Genomic DNA, 27,492 nt, shown 5'->3' with positions numbered 1-27,492 from the left:
GGATGTAGATGCTTCAGTAAGAACAGAAAAGATGGTAAAAGAGGGGGAGGTGTGGCATTGTTAGTCAAGAATAGTATTACGGTGACAGAAAGGGCATTTGAGGACTTGTCTACTGAGATAGGGCTGAGATTAGAACCAGGAAAGGAGAGATCACCCTGTTGGGAATTTTCCATAGGCCTCCGAATAGTTCCAGAAATGTAGAGGAAAGGTTTGAGTACGTTAAATGGGTCAGTTTTTGTCCATTGTGTGCAGAATGGTTTCCTGACACAGTATGTAAACAAGCCAACAAGGGACGAGGCCACATTGGCTTTGGTACTAGGTAATGAACCAGGACAGATGTCATACTTAGAGGTAGGTGAACACTTTGGTGATAGTGACCACAATTTGGTCTTATTTACTTTATCGATAGAAAGGGATAGGTATATAACATATAACAGGGCGAGAGTTATTGTTAGGGAAAGGCAATTATGATGCGATTAGGCAAGATTTAAGATATATAGGATGGGGAAGGAAACTGCAGGGGATGGGCACAATTGAAATGTGAAGCTTATTAAAGGAACAGCTACTGCATGACCTTGATAAGTATGTACCGGTCAGGCAGGGAGGAAGTAGTCAAGTGAGGGAGCTGTGGTTTATTAAAGAAATTGAATCTCTTGTGAAGAAGAATACTTATGTTAGGATGAGACATAATGGGTCAGTTAGAGCGCTTGAGAGTTACAAGTTAGCCAGGAAAGACCTAAAGAGAGAGCTAAGAAGAACCAGGAGGTGACATGAAAAGTTGTTGGCAGGTAGGATCAAGGAAAACCCTGAAGCTTTCTATAGGTACGTCAGGAATAAAAGAATGACTAGAGAAAGATTAGTGCCAGTCAAAGACAGTAGTGGGAAGTTGTGTGTGGAGTCCAAGGAGATAGGGCAAGTGCTAAATGAATGTTTTTCATCAGTATTCACATTGGAAAAAGACAATGTTGTCAAGGAGAATACTGAGATACAGGCTACTAGACTAGACGGGATTGAGGTTCACAAGGAGGAGGTGTTAGCAATTCTGGAAGATGTGAAAATACTTGAGTCTCCTAGGATCCCCTGAGAGAACAAGGAGGAGATTGCAGAGCCTTTCGCTTTGATCTTTATATCTTCATTGTCTAGAAGAAGAATAATGTTAAAAGACTGGAGCATAGCAAATGTTGTCCCCTTGTTCAAGAAGGGGAGTAGAGCCAACTCTGGTAATTATAGACCAGTGAGCCTTACTTCAGTTGTGGGTAAAGTGTTGGAAAAGGTTTTAGAGATAGGATTTGTCATAATCTAGAGAGAAATAAAAGTGGATTAGGGATAGTCAACATAGTTTTGTGAAAGGTAGATCATGCCTCACAAACCTTATTGAGTTCTTTGAGATGGTGACTAAACAGATGGATGAGGGTACAGCGGTTGATGTGGTGTATGGATTTCAGTAAGGCATTTGAAAAGATTCCACGCGGTAGGCTACTGCACAAAATACAGAGGCATGGGATTGAGGGTGATTTTAGCAGTTTGGGTCAGAAATTTGCAAGCTGAAAGAAGACAGAGGGTGGTGGTTGATGGGAAATGTTCATCCTGGAGTTCAGTTACTAGTGGTGTACCACAAGAATCTGTTTTGAGGCCACTGCTGTTGGTCATTTTTATAAACAACCAAGATGAGGGCATGGAGGGATGCCTTAGTAAATTTGTGGATGACACTTAAGGTCGGTGGAGCTGTGGATAGTGCTGAAGGGTGTTGCAGGTTACAGAGAGACATAAATAAGCTGCAGAGCTCAGCTGAGAGGTGGCAAATTGAGTTTAATGTGGAAAAGTATGACGTGATTTACTTTTGGAGGAGCAACAGGAATAATGAGTACTGGACTAATGGTAGGATTCTTGGGAGTGTAGATAAGCAGAAAGATCCCTGTGTCCATGTACATAGATCCCTGAAAGTTGCCACCCAGTTTGATAGGGTTGTTAAGAAGGCATACAGTGTGTTAGCTTTTATTGGTAGAGGGATTGAGTTTCGGATCCACGAGGTCATGCTGCAGCTGTACAAAACTCTAGTGCGGCCGCACTTGGAGTATCGAGTACAGTTATGGTCACCGCATTATAGGAAGGATGTGGAGGCTTTGGAAAGGGTGCAGAGGAGATTTACTATGATGTTGCCTGGTCTGGAGGGAAGGTCTTATGAGGAATGGCTGAGGGACTTGAGGCTGTTTTCATTAGAAGAAGGTTGAGAGGTGACTTAATTGAGACATATAAGATAGTCAGAGGGTTAGATAGGGTGGACAGAGAGAGCCTTTTTCCTCGGATGGTGATGGCTAGCACGAGGGGACATAGTTTTAAACTGAGGGATAGTAGATATAGGACAGATGTCAGAGATAGTTTCTTTACTCAGAGGTTAGTAGGGGCATGGAGTGCATTGCCTGCAACAGTCGTAGACTCGCCAACTTTAAGGGCATTGAAATGGTCATTGGATGAACATATGGATGGAAATGGAATAGTTCAGGATAGATGGGTTTCAGTTTGGTTCCTCAAGTCAATGCAACATCGAGGGCCGAAAGGCCTGTACTGCACTGTAATTTTCTATGTTCTAAACAGGATTTAGTAGTTAGGATTTGGAATGCACTGCCTGATGAAGTCATAGAAACAGATTCAGCGTGAATCCCACTACTTCTCTGCCGTAAATTTCTTTAAGCAAACCTTTGCAAATTTGAACACTAAGTTCTCCATTTATTTAAATGGAAGCATGTAAGAATAAGAATGGTGTTTTTATGTTTAGTGTTTTTTTCCCTCAGGGCAATATTACCCTTGTCCTGCTAAGGCTCAGAGTGAAATCCAAACTCTTCCTTAGAGTCACTTGTATACAGCTGCCTCAGTAACATTACATGCTTTGAGTAAAGGATAGATGTATTTTCCTTTGCATATAATGTTGAGACCAGACAATGGGCATAATTGATCAGTTGTAGCGTATTTTAAGAATTAAGACTCTATTAATAACCATGAATCCATTGTCGATTGTCAGAAAAAATCATCTGGTTCACTAACGTCCTTTAGGGAAGGAAATCTGCCATCCTTACCTGGTCTGGCCTACATGTGAGTCCAGATCCACAGCAATGTGGTTGACTCTTAACTGCCTTCTGGACAATTAGGGATGCGCAATAAATGCTGCTTGGCCAGCGACACCCTCATCCCATGTATTAAGAAAGAAAAATATGTTACTAGCAGGGGAAATAAAGGATGAAGAGTGCAGTAATTCAGCAGTTGGAACAAAAGGAATAATGGGCAATAATTCAGTTCCTTTACGAGGTGGCAGATGGACTTTGTGATTATGGTGCAGTGCTACCTTGCCTTTGGTAAACATAAGGTGTTCAGATGGGTGTTTAACTCCTCGCTCACCACATTACTGCCTGTGATGAAGGTGCAATCTGTGAATTTTTGAAAGGTTATTTCTGGGCTTACACAATAGTCCCACACTGACCCCTAGAGATGATCTGCGTCACAATACACTACTGGCATTAGAAGGTGGGAGAAATTTTGATCAATCAGTTTTTATTTGGTAAATGTCAAGGAAGAATAAAGACTATGCAGCACAGGTACTGTGGAAAATAACATCTTATTAGCCATTGTTTGCATTGTCTTTGATAAACGCAATAGTTTTGTACAATGCAGTGCCAAGACTTTGGAAATGGGTCACTTCAAAGCCCATTTGTTCATGCCTGAGATATATATTTGAGGGAATTGTTTCCGACATGGAAAATACCTCAGATACTCATTGAATCCCAACTGTTTTAGTGATGTTTTATGGCAGTAGCACATATCATATTTTGTGGCCATAGGCTATTTGAAAGATGTTTGCATCCACAGAAACTCATGCTGTTAATAGAAATGTAACTTGACTATTTTATAAATCTGTCTGTACAATTCAAATGGAAAGTTTTTTAAATATGAGAAATGTTCGGTCCCTGACCCTAACCAATCGTTCTTGGGTTGTAATGAGTTGAGGGCCTCCTCAATTTTTAGTAATATCCTGGCACCGATTCTTTCACTAACCTTTGGAGTCAACCATTCTTGTGCTTTTTAAGTGGACCTGCACTGCAAACAGATCCAGTTTTTCTCATTACTTCAACAAAGAGTAGAATATTATAATAATGTGCTGTTGGATTAATTTCCACTCTTGGTATTGATAATCACACTGTGTTATTTTTGTTAACACAATCAATTAAATTCAGCACTCCCTACATGTAGTAACACTAATATAAATCCCTGTTCTGGCAATGAATATGCAAAATTGATTTTTAAATGCTGAAGTAATAGCGTCTGGGTGGAAGAATCCCTCCGTGGCACTTCCATCCTTATTGCTGTACTTAAAGTTTATACCAATATCACACACATTTTTCAGAGCCAGCCTGTGAGCTGTAAGCACTTAAGAGATGATGTGTATCTATTTTACAACTGCAAGGCACACTTGAAAGGAAAATATACTATGCAACACCATCATCTGAAGCTAAAAGTCTATAGATGGAATGATTTTCTGGCTAGAAATTGTTGAGGTCCTCAGGAAATTTTCGGTTTTTGGTTTTACCAACTTGCTTTCCAACAAAACGATGACTCTGCTGAGAATGAGTGAAATATGGCATTGTATTCTTAGATTATAAGAACAAAACAAATATGAGTAGGCCGTGTGTTCACTGAAACCAACTTAAATCATAAATCATTTTAACTGTAATGTTAATATCCCACCTGATCCCCATGTCCAAAAGTCTGAAAATATATTAATCTCAGCCTTGAATATATTCAACAATTGAGCATCAATAGGTCTCTAGGATACAGCAATCCAAAGATGATGTCGTATGATTGTATTACTGCTAAGTTTGTAATCCAGAGGTCAAGGTTAAAAGTTATGAAGACTGTGGTTCAAATCCCACAAATACCTGGAATTAAAAAGTTAGCCTTAGCATTGGTGAACATGAAATTGCTATTGGTCATGGGGTCCAAAGAACTTGCTGACATCAATCCTATTAATTTTTCTGGATTTTCTTTATTAATATTAGTTACTTTTAAGTTCATCATTTGAGTCAGATCCATGTTTTAATGCTGTTTTTGATATGTTTCTATTTGTTTCCACCATGGAGACACCTAGAAAAAGCATTAAAACACAATTATTCTTTATATTTTCTTACTACCCATTTTCATTTCTCTGGTTGCCAGTTTTTAAGGACCCATATTTACTTTTGCTATTCTTTTCCTTATTACTACTCAAAGAAGCTTTTACAGTTTGTTTTTGTATCTCTTGTAGGAAGTGATGACAATTATCATAGAATTCCTACAGTGTGGAAACAGGCCATTCGGCCCATCAAGTTTACACTGACCCTCCAAAGAGCCTCCCATTCAGACCCATCCTTAGCCCTGTAATTCTGCATTTCCTACTGCCAATCCACCTAGTGTTGGATCATGGGAGGAAACGCACACAGACACGGGGAGAATGTGCAAACTCCACACAGAGAGTCACCCAAGGCTGGAACTGAATCCGGGTCCCTGGCGCTGTGAGGCAGCAGTGCTAACCACTGAGCCACCGTGCTGAAATGTCACACAATATCATACTTAACTTTGCAGCAACACAAAATTAACAAGGCCAGAACTGGGTAGACATTGAAAACAAAATTCATACATAATATATTAAGCATTTAGTTTCATAATCATCATCTCCCCTGGTGGGAATTGTATTAATTGTTGTTGGACATACATAGTTGAGGGAGGTTGGACCAAAAGGGAGAGACCCAAAGGATGGAGCAATTTTCATACGAATGTCTATTTTTTGCAATATTCATTCTCATTATTAATTGCTGTGAAAGAAGTTGTTGAAAAGATTTGCAGATCCTAGATAATTTCCTCATTTTGAACCGAGTGGGACTAAAACACTACTTGCACAGCATGAATAAAAGGAAGAGAGAAGCAATCGTTATATATTTTATATGTATACATTCATGTATATGTACATATAAAGAGAAACATGTGGTAAAAAGAGACAGAGACATAACTATGAGAAAGTGAGGACTGCAGATGCTGGAGATCAGAGTTTAAAAATGTGTTGCTGGAAAAGCGCAACAGGTCAGGCAGCATCAAAGGAGCAGGAGAATCGACGTTTCGGGCATAAGCCCTTCTTCAGGAATGATCCTGAAGAAGGGCTTATGCCCGAAACATCAGTCCCCCTGCTCCTTTGATGCTGCCTGACCTGCTGCACTTTTCCAGAGACATAATTAGGCCTATTTGTATATTTCACAAATGAGACTATTTGGCAAGTGTATGAGGCAGATTTTCTTTGATAACACCTCCCAATATAGAACACATGGCTGGAATGCATGTTTTAAAAAAATCATATGGGGATGACAGCATGGTCATAAATCAGGCAATTGAATGTTCTGACACATAGACAACTTATCATAATTTTTATCAAAGAAATCAAGAAGATGCAGCAAGATGACTGCTTCAACAAGATTTACCTGCCTCACAGAGGCATAATATCACATGAAATGTACCTGCATGTCAAAGTAAGTTTAAGCACGATGCAGAAAATTTGTTCACCTTTCTCAGAGTTCGATAAACTGAAGCAAGGTTTTTATTTCTCATTGTTTCAAGAGTCTGGGCATTCTCATCTGAAACAGAATTCCAAATATTTCCACCAGAAATAGAGATCCATTCATATTGTTTTCCATCAGTGTATCATCCTGGAACTTCCACTCCCTGTCTAACTGTAACACCACACTACAGTGGCTACATAAGTATATGGCTTTCTCAAGAATAGTTTCTCCAGTGAATAATTCTATTTCAAAGCTTACGATGGATATGCTCAGAGATTTCATTTTCACTGTAAGCTGCAAAAGATGCTCTTTGCCTCAAGATTAATCCCTTACACTGCTCTGAATGTGCCAGTTGGTTTGGAATTTGCACATTCAATTGCACAGAATTTTTATTAGTTTTAATTCAAGGCAAATAATTATTTTCAGTTGTGGGCAGAGTGCACCTCTTGAAGGATATATTTGCCTTGGAGGTAGTACAATATGGACTCATATTGGTCCATTGTCCAATATTATACTGAATATAGAAGATTAACTGCTGGTCTAATTGAGTTAGTTAAAATAATTGAAGTATTTGATTAGTTGAGAGAGAGTGAAATGATCTGCTCTGGCAAGGGTGTCAAAAACATGGGCAAAATCTTAAGACCGGACTCTGTAGTTCCTGGGTAACGTCAGGAAGCACTTCCTCGAATAAAGGATAGGAAAGATATGTAACTTTATCATCTGAAAACACTGCTGAGGAAAATGTAGAAAGTCAAAATTGGGATTTTTTTTTTCAAATAAGATTATGGATGTGGAATTAAGGTGAGTAAATGGAGTGAAGGTGCAATTAGCCATTAAAATTTAGAAGAATGAGGAGAGATCTTATCGAAACACGTAAAATTATGAAGAAGATAGAATAGGTGGAAGCAGGGAGTTTGTTTCCACTGGTGAATGAAATTAGAACTCTGGGCACAGCCTCAAAATAAGGAGAAGCAGATTTAGGACTGAGATGAGGAGGAACTTCTTCATCCAAACGGTTGTGAATCTGTGGAGTTCCCTGCCCAGTGAAGCAGTTGAGGCTACCTTGTTGAATGTTTTTAAGGCAAAGATAGATATATTTTTGAACAGTAAAGGAATGAAGGTTATGGTGGGCAAGCTGGTAAATGGAACTGAGTGCACAAAAAGATCAGCCATGAGTAGGCTTGAGGGGCCAGATGGCCTACCCCTGCTCCTATTTGTTATGTTCTTATGAAAAGAGAAGTAAAATTCAAGGAACTAACCTATTCCTGTTTCTAGGTCCCCTACAAAATGTTGAAAAATGTGGTGCTGGAAGAAGGGCTTATGCCCTTCATTCTGAAGAAGGGCTTATGCCCAAAACGTCAATTCTGCTCCTCGGATGTTGCCTGGCCTGCTGCGTTTTTCCAGCACCTCATTTTTCAACTCTGGTACTCCAGCATCTGCAGTCCTCACTTTCCCCTACAAAATGTGCCAATGTTGTTTTGTGTGTAGGCCTCAGGGGTCATAGGTTAGCTTTCACTGCGTTGATCATTCTTCCATCAACTGTGCATGATTTGAAATATGCCTGTAGCTGCGAGAAAATTGCTGTTTGATTTCTCCAGCTTCTGAATCCCATTTTTCTTCCTGTACGATAGCTAAGCTTTCTTTCGTAAGCATTATCCCTTCTTTTGGAGGTTATTGAGCTTCATTTCCTTAACCTGCTGCATGCATTCTCTCAGAGATTGCTGTGCCTCTCCCCTGCTGAAGCTGCACTTTCCCACATTCATACTCATCTCACACTTTCAAATGATTGACTGAAAAATGATAAATATTCTACATTGTTGCTTGATCAACTTAAAAATGATTCCACACATTGTAGGTCCCACTTGAGAATTCTACGTTAAGGAAGGGGAAATGGGAGAGAAATGGAAACCAGCAAACATTATGAACAGGAAGCGTTGGAAATTTTTAAAATGCTTTCCATGGAGGTAAAGTCTTGATAGCAATGTGATACAGAGGAAGGCAGACTCTACATTCCTCACGTCTGCCATATTCAATGAGATGATCCTTAAAAGATTCATTTTTATCTTAATAAATGATCAGAAATGGAAACTAAGTTTTGGTGACCTTTGTCTTATTATAGATGTGTATAGTTTGTATCTGCCATCTGAGTCTGATTTTAGTACCTGCTAAATGGAGGATGATCAGAGAATTCTTGGCCTCAGCTATGGTGTTTGCATCGAAAATGGATACATCTTCCTCAATATCTCCTAACAAAATAGTTTTCTTGGTATTAATAATTCTGCACACCAGAATCCAAAGAGTGGTCTGCATAACCAAGGAAGCTGAAAGTGGAGTTGCAGGTAGACAGGGCGGTGAAGAAGGCATTTGGCAAGCTCACCTTTATTGGTCATAATGTTGAGTTTGGGAGTTGGGATGTCATGTTATGGCTGTACAGACATTGATGAGGCCATTTTTGAAATACTGTGTACAATGCTGGTCACCCTTTTGTTGGAAGGATTAAACCTGAGAAGGTGCAAAAAAGATTTACAAGAATGTTGCCAGGACTGGAGGGTTTGAGCCATAGGGAGAGGCAGAATAGGCTGGGGCTATTTTCCCTGGAGAGTCAGAGGCTGAGGGGTGACCTTATCAAAGTTTATAAAACCATGAGGGGCGTGGATAGGTTAAGTAGACAAGATCTTTTTCTCAGGTGGAGGAGTCCAAAACTAGAAGGCATAGGATGAGAGTGAGAGGGGAAAGATATAAAAAGGATCTGAAAGGTAACTTTTTCAAGAAGAGTGTGGTGCATGTAAAGAACGAGCTGCCAGAGAAAGTGGCGGAGGCATTTACAATTACAATATTTAAAGCTATCTAGATGGGTTTATGAATAGGAAGGATTTAGAAGGATATGGGCCAAATGCTGGCAAGGTCAGATTGGGATGTTTGATTGGCGTGGATGAATTAGATCGAAGGGTCTGCTTCCATGCTGTTTGACTCCATTACTCTAGCAGGCCTATTATATCATTCAGGAAAAATACATCCTGCTCCTGAGCACACAATAATGCTTGAACATTTCCAGACCGTTATAGTCTGTGTTTTAATCTTCTGTGCTGCTTTGCAGCTCCAGAACGGTCATCTTCTGGCATTCAAGACCCTCTTTCATATTGGACAGGCTGAGATCCTTAGTGGTGCTAACCATGTTTTGCTGCTTCTTCCTGCACTTTCCACTGACAGATATTCCAAGTGCACCCTGTTTCCCACCTCGTTAAAAGCCTTTGATTTACAACAATCTGGTTCTCACTTGGGGACAGCTGGTTGTTCAGCAGCTTTTAGGGCACTTTGCCAGCATTGTGTAGGCTTTGCAGTGTCTCCCGATGCACAGACTGGGGGTCAGGTTAGCCTTGAAGTCCTTCACTTCCAGCACTGTGTTGCTGCTGGCTTTCACCTAAGGTGCTCCTAGTTTCATGCCTCAGTTTCTTTGAGTCTTGTCATCATATACTGTCATATCAGAAGTTCTGGTCTACACTTCAATATCTGAACCTATGATAGGCTGTATTAAGCATAACCATATAGAAACGTTGGTAAGAGAGGACATCCCTGGAACCCTACCGACTAGGATCCAATGTAGAGTGCCACAACACATTGTCAGTGTAGAGAAGCAGGAACACATGCAGCAGCAGGTTCAAGAGCAGCTTCTTCCCCGCCATAATTAGGCTGATGAATGGACTGTCTAACTTTACATAATGCTGATCTTGTTAATGTTGATCTTGCCGAGCGCACGCCCTGTTTTTCACTCTATGATCTTTATGTCCTTGCTTACTATGATCTGCCTGTACTGCTCGCAGATAAAGGTTTTCACTGTACTTAGGTACACATGACAATAAATCAAATCAAATCAAGTGAAATCCTAAGAGAATTTCCAAAAGAAATGTTGATCATTTTGGTAAAGTCTCAATATAGTGTTGCAACATAGGGTAAACCCCTTTGCTAATTTAAACCCAATACACAGAGAAGCTTACCTCATGCCGTAATCAGTTAAATTTTGAGAGGCAAAGAACTATCCCAGAAGTCACTATTTAAATTAAAAATTAATGATTTTCTTAACAACTATTTACAACTCCTTTCTCTTAAACCTATCTTTACCTCCCCAATCTACAATACAAGTCTGATTAAAAACCCTAATTAAATTTTTTAGAAATTCAAATTTCAAAGCCAGCCAGCTGTCTAACCTTCTCTTTGTACCTTCCGCTGTAGATTTTCCTCTGTTGTTTTTTTCTTCAGTATTCTGCTTCACGGGTCTGTTATATGAACAGGTACCTTTCAGAGAGCTATTTGGCTCGCAGTCTATATTTATTGGTTTTCTTGGCAGTTCTCCCTCCAACTGTTCAAAATGTCTGATGTTATATTCCGAAATATCAGATCATTTCATTGGTTTGATGTTATCAAAATACTAAATTCAAATTTGATTGGATTTTGGATCTGGAGCGTAATTTAAACTGATTCGCTGAATTTGAATTTATTTTTGTGTCATGGCTACACAGCTCCAGCTATTTATTTCATCCACTGTTACATTTTAAAATCTTTCAGAACACTTTGTGTCAGCCAGAAATATCAGCTCCCTTAAAGGTGCAGTACATGTCTACAACTTCATAACAATAGTTCCCCAGAAAGTCCCCTGTAGTGTTTCAGAGTTCCAGTCTAAACCTCCAGCAACATACGAGCAGTGAAAGATAATATATCTTTAGGTAGCACTAAAAACCTTCAACAATGGCTTGCTTTCCCCCAGTCAACTGGTTGTTGACAGGAGAGACCATTAAGATAAGTGTTAAATACTGACATGTCATGCAGTCTCATTAATGAAAATAAATTTGTTTCATTAATGAATATTGGCGAGCAATTTAATTGGCATTCAGCTATTTAATAATGCTATGGGTAGGCGTTTCTGGTGCACTGTTCAACTACTTTACCAAGATGGCAGCATGCCCTAAATGTGGATTAGATCAGCATTTAAAATACCCCATCTTGGCCGTCTCATTGGATGGCACCGTGGCTCAGTGGTTAGCACTGCTGCCTCACAATGCCAGGGACCTGAGTTCGATTCTAGCCTCGGGCGACTATCTGTGTGGAGTTTGCACATTCTCCCCGTGTCTGCGTGGGTTTCTCCCGGGTGCTCTGGTTTCCTCCCACAGTCCGAAAATGTGCAGTTCAGGTGAGTTAGCCATGCTAAATTGCCCGTAGTAATAGGTGCATTAGTAGGAAGTAGGGGAATGGGTCTGGGTGGGTTACTCTTCAGAGCATCGGTGTGGACTTGTTGAGCTGAAGGGAATGTTTCTGCACTGTAGGGAATCTAATCTAATCTCTATCTCGCAGATTCCACAAACCTGAAGGTACCTTTTGAAAATCGGTCTGGCATTGTCTTATAGATTTTGTTTGGGAGAAAAATATAGGTGTGAAATTAGAGAAAACTTCTCTTCTCTTCCCGAAATAGTCCCCTGGAATCTCCTCCATCCACCTGAAATGGAGGAGCAGACTCAGTTTAACATCTTATTTGCAACATTCATATCTCCAACTGTACAGCGGTCCTTCAGTACTGCACTGAAGTATATAGGCCAGGGTATGCGCCACATACTTCCTGTAATATTTTTGGTTTTGCTCATGGAGTGCAACAGGTAAAAAGAAATGTCACTTGCAGCAAGTTGATTTTAGTTATTCTGTTTTTATCTTTCGTTGTATTAGTTGAAGTGAAACAATCACAAAGGTCTATTCTCATCCACACTTCATTTGTTTTTTACAGGTGAACCTCTATGCTGACCCTCCAAAACCAAGTCAGAGTGTCCAAATGGCATCACTTAGCCAAGGTTCAAAGGTTATGACATTTACCATTCCCCATGCACAAAGAGCTGAAATTGGCCCATCTATGAACTTTAATGAACAAGCAGGTAACTAATAAAACATTTAAAACCCCCCATCGGAGGAAATTAATCTCGATAATATCAAAACACAAAGGAAGGTGAAGATTTTTAACTTCTAGTGCACTCTGAATTGTCCAATGTTGCTTGTTGCTATGGTCTTGTGTTTCTGTCATTGTTCACGAAAGCTCCTTTTTGACACTGAGTTCTTTTGAATACTGAAGCAAAAGCAGGAATTGTGGGGAAAACTCAGCAGGTCTGGCAGCATCTGTGGAGAGAAGTAGACCAGCAGAAGGCTGGAAGAACATGGCAGGAGGTGGCAAAGTCAACGTTTCAGAAAGAAAGCAGAATTAAACAGGGAACCATTCTGAAGAAGGGAATCTCTACTTTGTATCCATAAATGCTGCCAGACCTCCTGCATTTTCTCTGCAATTTCAGGATTTGTTTCTCATTTCCAGCATCAAAAATTGGATTTTTGTTTTGTTTAGAATACTGAAAGTCTGGTTTGGGAGGTTTTGACATTCATTGTGTAGAACATTGTATTGAATGTTTTTGGTAAGTGGGTGGGGCAGTAGGCTGAGCACTGCCTTTAAATCTTTGGGATTTCGGTTGAGATTGGTGTTTAAGGTTACAGTTTTGAAGGGGCTAATGTTCATGTTACGTTGCTTTACCCATTCGACAGATGTCGCACACAGCCTGCTGATGGTGACAAAGTAATCTACTCTAGTTTTTGGAGGACACAGATATATCTTTATCAGTTCCCTAATAATTAATTACACCCATCCAAGTAGTTGTACTTACTATTATCATGCAACAAGCATTCATGCTATGTTAAAACAGTGCCTCTTCTGTAGATACTCTATAATCGTGCCTTCACGACCACCATTAGCTAGATAGACTCAAGACAAAGGAGGATTCAGGCAAACTACCTCAACTAGCACTTACCTAATACAACATACTGCTGGAACTTGCAAATGCTACAAGGTACAAGGTGTAGAAATCAGGGCAAATATCGCAAAAAAAAATCAGGATCACGGTTGAAAGGATCACCTTTGTTATGTCCAAAAGGGGCTTAATGAATCTTAGTTCACAACAAGACAAAAGCATCCCAAACTGGTACCTTGAAAGAATTGGCGATATCATCTTGACAGGATGAGAGTACAGGCAAAGGGAGGTATTGTCACACTGGTATATTGTAAGGGATATTCTTCTGTGATTATGAAGAAAGCACGACTTTACATCTGATTGTGTGGCTTGTTGTTGACATTGGACATCTGAAATGGGAAATATTCTGTTCTCTGTCCAGCACTACCATCCTTCAGATGCATGCAAGAAGTTAAATCTTTTGATCTAGAAGTTTCAATTTGTTCCCTTTAGTTTTCAGTTCAATATTTCTGCGTCTATGGCACTGTTTTAATGTGGAGATTATATTGCCGTTTCTAAGGGATGGTTAACCCGTGCCAGCAGAAATATGTTATGACAAGTAGAGATAAAGGACAGGAATACACTGGCTTATCCCATGTAATTGTGAGTTACAGGCAGTCATTCCCCACCTTCCACAACTTTTCACAACTCCATTCCAAGAAAATTTAAAAAAAAAATAAAGCTCAGGATAGTTTGAGCAAAAAAATCTGGAAAATTTGATTTTAACCCATTTCACTGATTAAACTAGTCTAGGAGACACTGTCAAAGGATGTCTATCCCTGGCAAGAGGAGATCTTCACCCTAGCCAGAATGCAGTCACTTTCTATGCAATATGTGGAGCTCTTCGATAAAACAATGATAGTGTTCCTGTGCAACCCCCCCCCCCCCCACCTCCCATTATAGAAAAATCGCGCTTTAGAAACAGCGCTTAAAGTGTTGGTGATGTAATCACGTTATAGCCAGCACATTATTTAAAAGTTCACGCTTTAGAAACAGTGTCCCCAATTTGTTAATCGCGTTACAACGAATTTGCGTTAACAAAACGTGTGTAACAGCAGAACGACCTGTACCGCAAATCTGAAGTCACAGCATGAACATGTGACTAGCTTTATAGCTCCATGTCTCTCTGGGAAAGGAAAACTGTCTGCCATCCTGTCTATAATTTTGCCCCTAACCACGCAGAGAGTGTGAGGGTGCCCGATGGGCCCACATAAACACATCTAAGCTCAGCGGTTTTTAAATAAAAATCCTATTGCTCCTCTTCTTCAGTTTCCTAAAGTATACAGATCCAGTTAAATCAAGTTGCTTTAAACTTGGGATTACTCTTGAGATCCTCTGATGCACCTTTTCCAAAGCCTTAGCTATCTTCCCAATGTGAGGAGACCAAAATGAGTCTGGAGCAAAGTCTTCTACAAGGAGGAGAGAATTCTCTGTGCACTGCATGGGGTGAAACAATGAGAGCAGCTCTGTTCCACAGGACCCAAACATTATAATGAGGAAGACAAGGTCATCATCTCCAGGTGCATATAAGATTGCAGAAAAAGCAGATCATCAACCAGATTGACAGCTGGGAAATAGCTATCCCCTACCTGCCACCTCGTTAAAAAGACCTGGCCTGGCTTATGTGTTTCCAGACCCACAGCAATGGGATAGATTCTTTCTGGGCTATTAATGATAACTAAGTGCTGGCCTAGCCAATAACGATCACATTCCATGAATGAACAAAAAAATGCATCCCCATTGGAAACTCCATCAGAAGTTACACCCTGTTCAATTGAACGTAACTGGGTTTTTAATCAGTGATTAGTGTATTGACTATTACTGACCTTAATCCTGGAAAAAAATAGATTTACAGTTCTGGAATGCTATTTAGACTAATTTTCTTGGCATTTTTTCACCATTTCTGCTGTACCACCATCCATGTGTGGGCGAAAAACTTTGTTTGCTTCGTGTTGAATGTTTTAAAAAACAAATAGATTTTAATGCCTTCTATTCCACTCTGTTACTGGCTGTGAGAATTCTTTGATGTGATTAGCTGAGTGTGGACAACATCTACAGCTCCAAACTCAGAGTCCCCATTAAAGATCACTGCAATCAATTGCATATTGAGAGCGATAAAGTTTTCACAACAGAGTTTGCTAGATCTCTCGGCAAGGGGTCCTTCAAGATCAGCAGCAAGTGTCCTTGCCTACATTCTTCATTCGAGGTACCCTGCTTATCTTTAACGAGTGGAGGCGTGACTAGGGGTAAACAGGTAGTCCTAAGGCACTTGAAGTGCCAAAGTTGATTGGAAATCTGTTTGATTTTGCTGCTTTGCTCTCCATAGAAATTTGCAGCATTTAACTTCTCCCTAACAGGTGTAGAAAATCTGATTGGCAACACCATTGTGATATATTGCCTGAGGAAAAGAAAAAAATCATAGAAGCCCAACAGTGTGGAAACAGGCCCTTCGGCCTAACACTTCAAAGGGTAACCCATGTAGACCCATTCCCCTACTACTACTCCATTTAACTGAGACTAATGCACCTAACCTACACATCCTTGAACACTATGGGCAATTTAGCATGACCAATTTGCCTAACCTACACATCTTTGGATTGTGGGAAGAAACCAAAGCACCAGGAGGAAACCCACACAGGAGAATTGCAAACTCCACACAGACAGTCACCCGAAACTGAACTTGAACCTGGGTCCATGGCGCTGTGAGGCAGCAGTGCAAACCACTGTGCCACCCCAAATGATTATACAGTTTGGCACTGATGTTTGTTTTAGAAGTGCACACATTGCCTTTACACAAAGAGTAATTTCGTTATGAAGAGTAAGAATCTGTTACATTGCTTTGTGTAAATTTGTTTTCTACTCAATACGCAACTCTTAGCTACAGGCGTTGATGTTCCCCTCTATTAAGACAGTGAACATTTGAGACTGATGGATACTGAGGTCCTGTTTCGATGTTGATTGGTGTCAGGGACAAGACCAGAGCTCATGGGTTCTGTGCTGCTCCAGGCCTGGTCCCCTGGTCTCCAGGACAACCAGAGCAGACCACTCATCACCCTGGGTCCCAATTATTGGCCTCCGAGTCATAGACTCATAAAGATGTGCAGCACAAAAACAGACCCTTTGGTCCAACTCGCCCATGCCGAACAGATATGCTGTATAAATCTAGTCCCTTTTGCCAGCACTTGGCCCATATCCCTCTCACACCTTCCTATTCATATGCCCATCCAGATGCCTTTTAATTGTACCAGCCTCCACCACTTCCTCTGGCAGCTCATCCATACACGCACCACCCTCTGGGTGGAAAGGTTGCCCCTTCGGTCCCTTTTAAATCTTTCCCCTCTCACCCTAAACCTATGCCCTCCAGTTTTGGAGTCCCCCACACCCCCTGGCCGTTAACAATGCTGAAGTCATGGTTTAACCCACACCACATCTGAAACTAAGCCCACATTGTTACATAGACATGTTTTGTACCATTCCTGTAATCTGATCAATTTGAAAAGGACCCATAGCAAATGGAAGCCCTGGGGAAAGCTTTACAGAACCGTTTCGATATACAGCATTTAACTTCTAGTGTGTACCTCAGCAACGTGTCACCTCACAGCAAGCTCTAGCTTTGTGATTGCCCTTATTACGTTCAAATCCTACCAACCATGATAGGACGTGACCTTACAGCATTACTTCAGAAACATTACCATTATGCCATTGTCTTTCTCCAGCTGTCAATTGCTGAACCTACACCAGTTCCTGGAAAGAGTCTCCTGAACCAGTGTAGCTAGAATACCATTTTTTTTAATGTTCAAGATCACACAACACCAGGTTGTAGTCCAACCGGTTTATTTGGAAACACGAGCTTTCAGAGCACTGCTCCTTCGTCAGCTACCTGAACGGTAGGGCTCCCAGTTAAACCTGTTGGATTATAACCTGGTGTTGTGTCATTTTATTTAATGTAACTGTTGCTGTTAAAGGAATTAATATAGGGGTATTAAGTTACAGTAGTTCTTTGTCTGAATTCTGTTTTCAGAATGTCCCTCAGTAATAGAAAAGGGTGAAGTAATAGAAGTTGCCAGTACATCAGGTACCACTTTGACCGAATATCCCTCTATTGTGGAGCCCACAGCAGGGGAGTGTCTGACATGGGCCTTAGCCCAACAGGCAGAGGCACTGCAAAAGCAGGTGAGTGCAAATGATCTCAGGAAGATTATTGTTACTTTTCTAAAGGTGTCATGACAATAATCTTTTCACTTACATTAAGCATTAAACTTGCCAACGTTCTACCATTAATTAACATATTTGAACCCATGATGTTTGTGTTGTATCTGTTCCTTTTTGACTTTGAGTGACCCTTTCATTAAAAGAATTCCCATTGAAAGTAGACTACTGATTTTATTTTTAAATAACCGTCTTAGAATAGATGAACATATTTGAAGCAGCTTTTAGAAAGCATAGGTGTTTCAAGAAGCAGAAATAAAGGAAGAAGAAAGACCTGCATTTAAATCCTGCTTTTTATGATTTCTGGTTATCTCAAAAATATAGAAAATAGGAGCAGAAAGAGGCCGTTCGCCCCTTAGTGTCTGCTCTATTTTTCCAACTGATCATGGCTGATCATCCAAGTCATTACCTTGTTTCTAATTTCATCCTGAACCCTTCGATTCCTTCAGCCCTAAGAAGTATATCTAATGCCTTCTTGAAAATACTTAATTTTTTGGCCTAAACCTATTTCTGTGACAGATATTTCCACACACTCAGCCTGCTCTTGGTGAAGAAATTTAGCCTCATCTCAGTCCTAAACAGACTACATAGTACACTTAAACTGTGATCCCTGGTTCTGGGCTCCCTGGTTATTGGAAACATCTCTCCTGCCTTTACCCTGTTCAGTCCCATTAGCATTTTATAGGTTTCTATAAGATACCCCGGATTCTTCTAAACTCCTGTGACTGTAGTCCTAACTGCTGAGTCTTTCTTCATAACCAGTTCTGCCAACCCTGGAATCAGTCTGGTAAACCTTTATTGGATTCCTTCCAAGAGAGTAAAACTGCACGCCGTACTCCAGGTGAAGCAAGGCACTGTACAATTACAGCAAAACAGCCCTGCTCCTGTTTTCGAAACCTTTCACCATGAAGGCCAACATGCTATTTGTTATCTTCACTACCTGCTTCAGCTGCAGGTTTGCATTCAACAACTGTGGTCAAAAGATGTCCAAGTCTCATTGTACCTCCCCCTTTCCCAATTTATCGGCATTCAAATGAAAATGTGCCTTCTTGTTTTTGCTGCCAAAGTGGATAGTCATTATGCTTCAAACTCAAATCCAAATTACACTGAAACATCTCTGCATCCCCCTCACAAATTGAGCTCCCACCCAGCTTTGGGTCATCTGCAGATATTACCTTTATCTAAATCATTAATATTTGGGTCCCACTAGTCACTGCGTGCCACTGAATCTTGTAAAAGGGTCACTGGACTCAAAATGTTAACTGTCTTTTCTCTCCACAGGTGCTGCCACGTTTGCTGAGTTTCTCCAGCAATACCTGTTCTTGTGTATTTCGTATGTTCAGCATCCACAATTCTTCGTTATATTCCATTCCTTATTTTCTGTCTGTTAAACCTTTCTCTATCTATGTCAGTACACCACCCCCAATCCCAAGTGCTTTAATTTTACATGCTAACTTCTTATGTGGGAGTTTATGGAAAGCCTTCTGAAAGTCCAAATAAACCACATGCACTGACTTCCGCTTATCAACTCCACTAGTTACGTCCTCATAAAATTCCAGTAGATTTGTCAAGCATGATTTTCCTTCCGTAAAACTGTGCTGACTCTCCCCAATCCTGCCACTGTTTGTTGAGTGCTCTGCTATTAATGCTTTCATAATGGACTCTAGTGTTTTCCTTTCTATTGAGTCAGACTAACCTATTCTCAAAGTCATGTACAGCTAATAAAGTACTTATGAAATGAAGTCACTGTTGTACTGTAGGAATAAACAAAAACAGAAAATGCAATTTTAAAAATCTCTTGCACATTGTGGACATTGAACTAGAGCTCCATCATTTTTAGAACATAGTGGGTAACCAGCGAATCGTGTGCTCATTTACAGAACCTTCCCTATTTTCAATTTTATTTTGAAGTGGAGGTGAAACTGGGCAGGTTCTGTCTCTGCTGGCTTCACCAGTTCAGTGTCCAGCTGGTGAAACTGAATATGAAGCCCAAGGACAGTATTTCAGGGAATATCTGCAACTTGAAAGCTTCCCTTCAGTGCTCACATTCAGGGTCCCAGGAGAAAGGAATCTGACCATCAGCAAAGTCTTTGACAAACCACTCAGTTCGAGAGTAATTGGGAATGGATGACAAATAGCGAAAGAATTTTAAAAATGCAACTATCCAGAATTGGATACTGAAGAGGAAGAGGGTATCTTTTGTTAGATCGTGCCCAGTTAAAATTGATGACCATCCTATGACAACCACCTTATCTTTATTTATCTTGTATATTTCAATTAATCTGTCCAAATGACCTGTGGATTTGTGATTTCTTTCCTCCCATCAGATGGATGGATTCGAAGGGTTGCTTAAAGCAAGGAAGATAGCACCAGTCACCCAACAAAAGGTAAGTGGCCGAGGAGCCTGAACTAGGTGTTGTACAATTTCACAGGAATCTACATTCAGTCCTTCCAACAGTCAGGTGAGTTTTGAAACAGAAACAGAATTGACAGCAACACTCTGCTGTTGAGTGTAAATACCTGCAGAATTGGGGGGTACTGAATGGCAATATTAAAGTGATGTGAACAGCAAAGACAGTTGTTAATGGGTGAAATATAATGGGGGGATAAATAGGTACAGACAAATTTTCATTACAAAGCAAACAGTTTTGTGTTACTGAACATGTTTGGATCTGAAAATGTTTATACAACGTAGATACTGTGTACTAGAAACACCATGCATTCATTGTCAATGAGCAATATTATTTTGAATTCCTAAAGGTTAGATCTCTCCAGACTAAAAGAAGTGAAGATTTGCATCCGCACAGCACTTTCATGACCACAAGGAGTCTCAAAACAAATCGCAGTCAGTGAAGCACTGTTATAGCAACTGTTGTAATGCAGGAAACCCAGCAAACTCCCTCAATTTGCATGTGAACATGACCGATCTTTTGGTGTGTTGTTGATTAAGGTATAAATATTGGCCAGGATGTCAAGTATAATTCCCCTGTAGTTATTCCAAACAGTGACGTGGGTTCTTTTGCAGTCACCTGAGGGGGGGACAAATATCTCTTCTGTAAGATTACACCTCCTTCAATTTGATACTTGAGTGTCAGACTTGATCTAACTCTTGAAATGGAACTTGGACCCTGGACCCTTCTGACTCAGCAGTGAGTGTACTTCCAACAGAACCATGGTTAATTATTGGCTGAGTCAAGAAAGATTATTGCCTTTGACAGCTCATTAGTGAAAATATGCTTCAGAATTTTAGTTTAAGGAGCAATATTAATAAATTGAGGCTATGAAGTAAATGTCGACACTTTCCAAATCAAGAAGCAATCTATTGTAACTTTCTATCCTGTTTGTTGGCCATGACAATATAATCAATAGTTTAAATTTAGCCAATCGATAGTTTAATTTTAGAGACTAATGGCTCTAAAACTAAAAAGAATCTGAAGAGTCTCATATTGCATTTGCCTGAGCTCTATTGATTGTAGATAATGTCACAGAGAGGTTTGACTTGATGAAAGACCGAAGAGAGTCAAAGATGGAACCTTGGAGCATATCCAGAAGTGACCGTGCATAGCTCATAGAAGAATACAGCACAGTACAGGCCCTTTGGCCCTCGATGTTGTGCCGATCCAAGCCCACCTAACCTACACTAGCCCACTATCCTCCATATGCCTATCCAATGCCCGTTTAAATGACCATAAAGAGGGAGACTCCACCACTGCTACTGGCAGGGCATTCCATGAACTCACGACTCGCTGAGTAAAGAATCTACCCCTAACATCTGTCCTATACCTACCACCCCTTAATTTAAAGCTATGCCCCCTCATAATAGCTGACTCCATACGTGGAAAAAGGTTATCACTGTCAACCCTATCTAAACCTCTAATCATCTTGTACACCTCTATCAAGTCACCCCTAAACCTTCTTTTCTCCAATGAAAACAGCCCCAAGTGCCTCAGCCTTTCCTCATACGATCTTCCTACCATACCAGGCAACATCCTGGTAAACCTCCTCTGCACCCGTTCCAGTACCTCCACATCCTTCCTATAGTACAGCGACCAAAACTGCACACAATATTCCAGATGCGGCCGCACCAGAGTCTTATACAACTGCAACATGACCTCAGGACTCTGGAACTCAATTCCTCTACCAATAAAAGCCAGTACGCCAAATGCCTTCTTCACCGCACTATTTACCTGGGTGGCAACTTTCTGTGTACATAGACACCAAGATCCCTCTGCTCATCCACACTACCAAGTATCCAACCATTAGCCCAGTACCCTATCTTTTTGTTACTCAAACCAAAGTGAATGACTTCACACTTACCCACATTGAACTCCATTTGCCACCTTTCTGCCCAGCTCTGCAGCTTATCTATATCCCGCTGTAACCTGCCACATCCTTCCTCACTGTCAACAACTCCACCAACTTTCGTATCATCCGCAAACTTGCTCACCCAACCTTCTAGCCCCTCCTCCAGGTAATTTATAAAAATAACAAACAGCAATGGTCCCAAAACAGATCCTTGCAGAACACCGCTAGTAACTGCACTCCAAGATGAACCTTTACCATCAACTACTACCCTCTGTCTTCTTCCAGCCAGCCAATTCCTAATCTAAACCTCCAACTCGCCCTCAATGCCATACCTCTGTATTTTTTGCAGTAGCCTACCATGGGGAGCCTTATCAAACGCCTTACTAAAATCCATATACACCACATCTACTGCTTTACCCTCGGCCACCTCATTAGTCACCTTCTCAAAGAATTCAATAAGGTTTGTGAGGCACGACCTGCCCTTTACAAAACCATGCTGACTATCCTTGATCACTTTATTCCTATCCAGATGTTTATAAATCCTATCCTTACAATTCTCTCTAAGACTTTGCCCACAACAGAAGTGAGACTCACTGGCCTATAGTTACTAGGGTTATCCCTGCTCCCCTTCTTGAACAAGGGAACCACATTTGCTATCCTCCAGTCTTCTGGCACTATACCTGTAGACAATGAGGACATAAAAATCAAGGCCAATGGCTCTGCAATCTCCTCCCTTGCTTCCCAGAGAATCCTAGGATAAATGCCATCAGGCCCAGGGGACTTATCTATTTTCACCCTTTCCAGAATTTCCAACACCTCTTCCCTACATACCCCAAAGCCATCCATTCTAATTAATTGTGACTCAGTATTCACATTGGCAACAATGTCCTGTTCCTGAGTGAATACTGACGAAAAGTATTCATTCAGTGTTTCCCCAATCTCTTCAGCCTCCACACACAACTTCCCACTACTATCCTTGACTGGACCTATTCCTACCCTAGTCATTCTTTTATCCCTGATATATCTATAGAAAGCCTTTGGGTTTTCCCTAATCCGACCAACTAAGGACTTTTCATGTCCCCTCCTTGCTGCTCTTAGCTCTCCAGATCCTTCCTGGCTACCTTATAACTCTCAATCGCCCCAATTGAACCTTCACGCCTCATCTCTACATAGGCCGCCCTCTTCCCTTTAACAAGGGATTCCAATTCCTTATTAAACCACGGCTCCCTCACATGACCCTTTCCTCCCTGCCTGACAGGTACATACTTATCAAGGACACTCAATAGTTGCTCCTTGAACAAGCTCCACATATCAATTGCGCCCTTGCCTTGAAGCCTACTTTTCCAAGGCACGCATCCTAAGTCGTGCCTCACCGCATCATAGTTTCCCTGCCCCCAGTTATAACTCTTGCCCTGCAATGCACACTTCCCTCTCCATCACTAGAGTAAAAGTCACCGAATTGTGGTCACTGTCCCCAAAGTGATCATCTACCTCCAATTCTAACACCTGGCCTGGTTCGTTACCCAGAACCAAATCCAGTATGGCCTCACCTCTTGTTGGCCTGTCTACATATTGTGTCAGGAAACCCTCCTGCACACATTGGGCAAACACCGACCCATCTAACGAACTCGAGCTATAGCTTTCCCAGTCAATATCAGGAAAGTTAAAGTCCCCCATAACAACCACCCTATTACTTTCACTCTTCTCCTGAATCATCCTCACAATCCTTTCTTCTACGTCTCTAGGACTATTAGGAGGCCTGTCGAAAACTCCTAACAGGGTGACCTCACCTTTCCTATTCCTAACCTCAGCCCAAACTACCTCAGATGGCAAGTCTTCATCCATCGTTCTTTCCACCGCTGTAATACTATCTTTGACAAGCAGTGCCACACCTCCCCCTCTTTTACCCCCACCTCTGACCCTACTAAAACATTTAAACCCTGGAACCTGCAACAGCCAATCCTGTCCCTGTTCTACCCATGTCTCCGTAATAGCCACAACATCGAAATCCCAGGTACCAACCCATGCTGCAAGTTCACCTACCTTATTTCGTATACTTCTTGCATCGAAGTATACACACTTCAAGCCACTTTCCTGTTTACAGGCACCCTCCTTTAAGATTGATGCCATATTCCTAACCTCCCTACACTCCAGGTCCTGCACCCTAAAGCTACAGTCCAGGTTCCCATGCCCCTGCAGAGTTAGTTTAAACCCCCCCCCCTCCAAGAGCACTAGCAAACCTCCCCCCAAGGATACTCGTGCCCCTCAGGTTCAGGTGGAGACCATCCTGTTTATAGAGGTCCCACCTTCCCCAGAAAGAACCCCAGTTATCCAGAAACCGGAATCCCTCCCTCCTGCACCATCCCTGTAGCCACGCATTTTACTGTTCTCTCTCCCTATTCCTCGACTCTCTATCACGTGGCACGGGTAACAAACCAGAGACAACAACTCTGTTTGTTCTAACTCTGAGCTTCCAACCTAGCTCCCTGAAAGCCTGTCTAACATCCTCAGCACTCCTCCTACCTATGTCGTTGGTGCCCATCCCCCTTAAGGACCCGGAAAACACGATCAGAGACGTCACGTACCCTTGCACCTGGGAGGCAACATACCAAACGTGAGTCTCTCTCGCCCCCACAAAACTGCCTATCTGTGCCCCAAACTATCGAGTCCCCAATAACTATTGCTCTGCTCTTCTCCACCCTTCTCTTCTGAGCAACAGGGACAGGCTCCGTGCCAGAGGCCTGAACCCCATTGCTTACCCCTGATAAGTCGTTCCCCCCTCCCCCCCCCCCCCCCCCCCCCCCCCCCACAAGTATCCAAAACGGTATACTTGTTCTTGAGGGGAACGGCCGCAGGGAGTCCCTGCACTGGCTGCTTCCTCCCAGTCCCCCTCACTGTCACCCATCTGTCTGCCATCTTTGGAGTTACTACTTCCCTAAAGCTCCGATCTATGACCCCCTCTGTCTCCCAAATGATCCTAAGTTCATCCAACTCCAGCTCCAGTTCCCTAACACGGTCTTGGAGGAGCTGGAGATGGGTGCACTTCCTGCAAGTGTAAGCAGGGACGACCATGGCATCCCTCACCTCAAACATGTTGCAAGAGGAACATTGCACTGCCTTCACTGCCATCCCTCTAAAAGTAACCTTTCTAAAAAAATACTAGGTCTAAAAAATAGAACAAGCAAAATGCAGCACTTACCTACTTACCACAACGGGTCTTATTATTAGGTTAGAGGAGGAGGGCGGGTGGGAGACACTACCTCTGTAGTGCCTCGGGTTCCATTCCTACGCGCTTTTATAGGGAAAAAAACCTACCCAGGTAAGCTTGTGCTACACCAGCTTCCGGGTCTTGGCTGCCCCTCTGGTCATCGTCACTTCCCCCTGCTGCTCCCGCTCTTTCTGTGAAGAGAAAAAAAACACCACTGCCCGCTACCAGTAAGTAATTTTAAAACAAACTGTCTTACCTTAGGACATATGGAAGGAGAAATCATTGCAGAGACTGGCTGCATTGAAGCAAAGCAAACAGAGCAAATGAAAGACCAGGGTGGACCCATGAGGAGAGCAGATTGTCATGTGTCACCTGCAAAGATACACAAAGTTGAAGAGAAGCCCATACAATCTGTTGGTCACTTGGCCTGTGGTGATCTTGGTGCTGTGTATGGAATAGAAACCTCTTAATCAGATGAGGAAGGATGAATTTCGGGGATAACTTCCTGCAATGGAAATTTTGGTTCTTTTTAGCACGAGTCTGCTACCTCTTTCCATTTGAAATGTTGCTAACTAATTTCTGCTGCAGGATAAAGGAGCCAACCACCATGTCTTATGAAACACAGATAAAAGATAAAAAGGGAAGGGTGTCCCATTTCAAAGGCAGATAAAGAATGTACAGTTTAGAGTCTGAAGTATCTTTGAGGTGTATGGTTTTAACCTCTGACCACAGTTGTTTTATTGATGTCTTAGACCATTACCAGTTACAAATATTTCAGCCATTGTTTGAGTTCTGTGTTCTGATGCTTCTTTTTATTCTGTATTTCTGCATAATTGAGAGGCTCCAGCTGGTTTTGATACTACAGTCAAAAATCCATCTTCCTCTCTCTACCAGAAGCATCTATTTGACATACTAGCTTCTTTGTTTATTTCTATATCTGAGTCATTGTCTCCAAGCTTCATTACCACAGGTCATGTTTTCATCACCAACCTAGGAACAGTCTCAAAGGTGAAAATAAACTTCGAAGATGAGGGACTTTACAGTCCTTTCGGGGGGTTGGGCTGGATGGTCCATGCTGTCTGCTCTATTGCCTTTGGATAAAATGTTCATTTTCTCTCAACTCATGTTGTCTAATCCATGTTGACATATGGTCAGATAATGCATGTGACCAATTGAAGTCAATGTTTTGTTTCCTTTTGTAAAACCATGCTGGTCTCAGGTATTACATCACATGACGGAATTCAAAACTAAGTCGTCCATGTTGTATATCAGTGTGACAAAGCAGCTGTGAGGGCTTAGAGCAGATAGTGATATAAGAGGCAAGCAGGGAATAGAGTGGTGCCAGAATCTCGGAACTAAGGGACGTTGAAGATCTGCGAAAGTTGGAGAGAGTGAAAGAGTTGAAGGTGTAAGCAGTGATGTGATGGAAGTGGCTTTGAAAAGTTGTAACTGTAACTGAGGAGCGAGGGCAGCTGATAGTGTTGACAAGTATTACGCAGAGAAGGGGAACTGAATGTTTAGAATATAGAACAGTACAGCACAGTACAGGTCCTGCAGCCCATGATGTTGTGCCAAACCTAACCTACATATCCCTCAATTTACTGCCATCCATGTGCTTGTGCAGCAGTTGCTTAAATGCCCCCAACATCTCTGCCTCTACTACCATCGCTGGCAGTGTGTTCCATGCGACCACCACTCTCTGCATAAAGAACCTACCTCTGACATCTCCCCCACACCTTCCTGCATTCATCTTAACATTTCTGCCCTGGGGGAAAAGTCTCTGGCTCTCTACTCTATCTATGCCTCTCATTACCTTGTACCTCTATGAAGTCACCTCTCTTCCTTCTTCTCTCCAGTGTGAAAAGCCCTAGCTTACTCAGCCTCTCTTCATTAGACAAGCCTCCAATCCAGGCAGCATCCTGGTAAATCTCCTCTGCACCCTCTCTAAAGCATCTACATCCTTCCTATAATGAGGCAACCAGAACTGGACACAATATTCCAAGTCTGGTCTAACCAGGGTTTTATAGAGCTGCAGCAAAACTTCACGGCTCTCAAAAACTCAGTGCCCCTGTTAATGAAAGCCAAAACATCATACAACTTCTTAACCACCCTATCAACTACGGTGGCATTTGATCTGCCAGTTTTCAGCCCAACTCTGCATCCTGTCTGTGTCTTGTTGTAGCCTGCAACAGCCTTGAACATTATCTACAACACCACCGACCTTTGTGTCATCGGCAAACTTACTAATCCACCTTCTACTTCTTCATCCAGATCATTTATAAAAACTACAAAGAGCAGAGGCCCAAGAACAGAATCCTGTGGGACACCACTGCTCACCAACCTCCAGGTGGAATACTTTCCTTCCACTCCCACTCACTGCCTTCTA

The 27,492-nt window shown here is 41.7% G+C and overlaps 1 protein-coding gene across 15 annotated transcripts in view; it reads left to right on the top strand.

Moving 5' to 3' along the window:
* akna (AT-hook transcription factor) overlaps positions 1-27,492 on the top strand; it is a 214,557-nt gene that overhangs the window by 126,273 nt on the left and 60,792 nt on the right. For all 15 annotated transcript variants that reach the window (XM_072565557.1, XM_072565558.1, XM_072565566.1 and 12 more), the window contains 3 exons: positions 12,346-12,490; positions 17,406-17,557; positions 19,921-19,980. In XM_072565557.1, the coding sequence (XP_072421658.1) occupies positions 12,346-12,490; positions 17,406-17,557; positions 19,921-19,980 (357 nt within the window). The remainder of the gene's footprint in view (positions 1-12,345; positions 12,491-17,405; positions 17,558-19,920; positions 19,981-27,492) is intronic.

This window comes from Chiloscyllium punctatum, chromosome 49 (assembly GCF_047496795.1).
Source record: "Chiloscyllium punctatum isolate Juve2018m chromosome 49, sChiPun1.3, whole genome shotgun sequence".
Lineage (NCBI taxonomy): Eukaryota > Metazoa > Chordata > Chondrichthyes > Orectolobiformes > Hemiscylliidae > Chiloscyllium > Chiloscyllium punctatum.
This window is presented reverse-complemented; position numbering and strand designations above follow the sequence as displayed.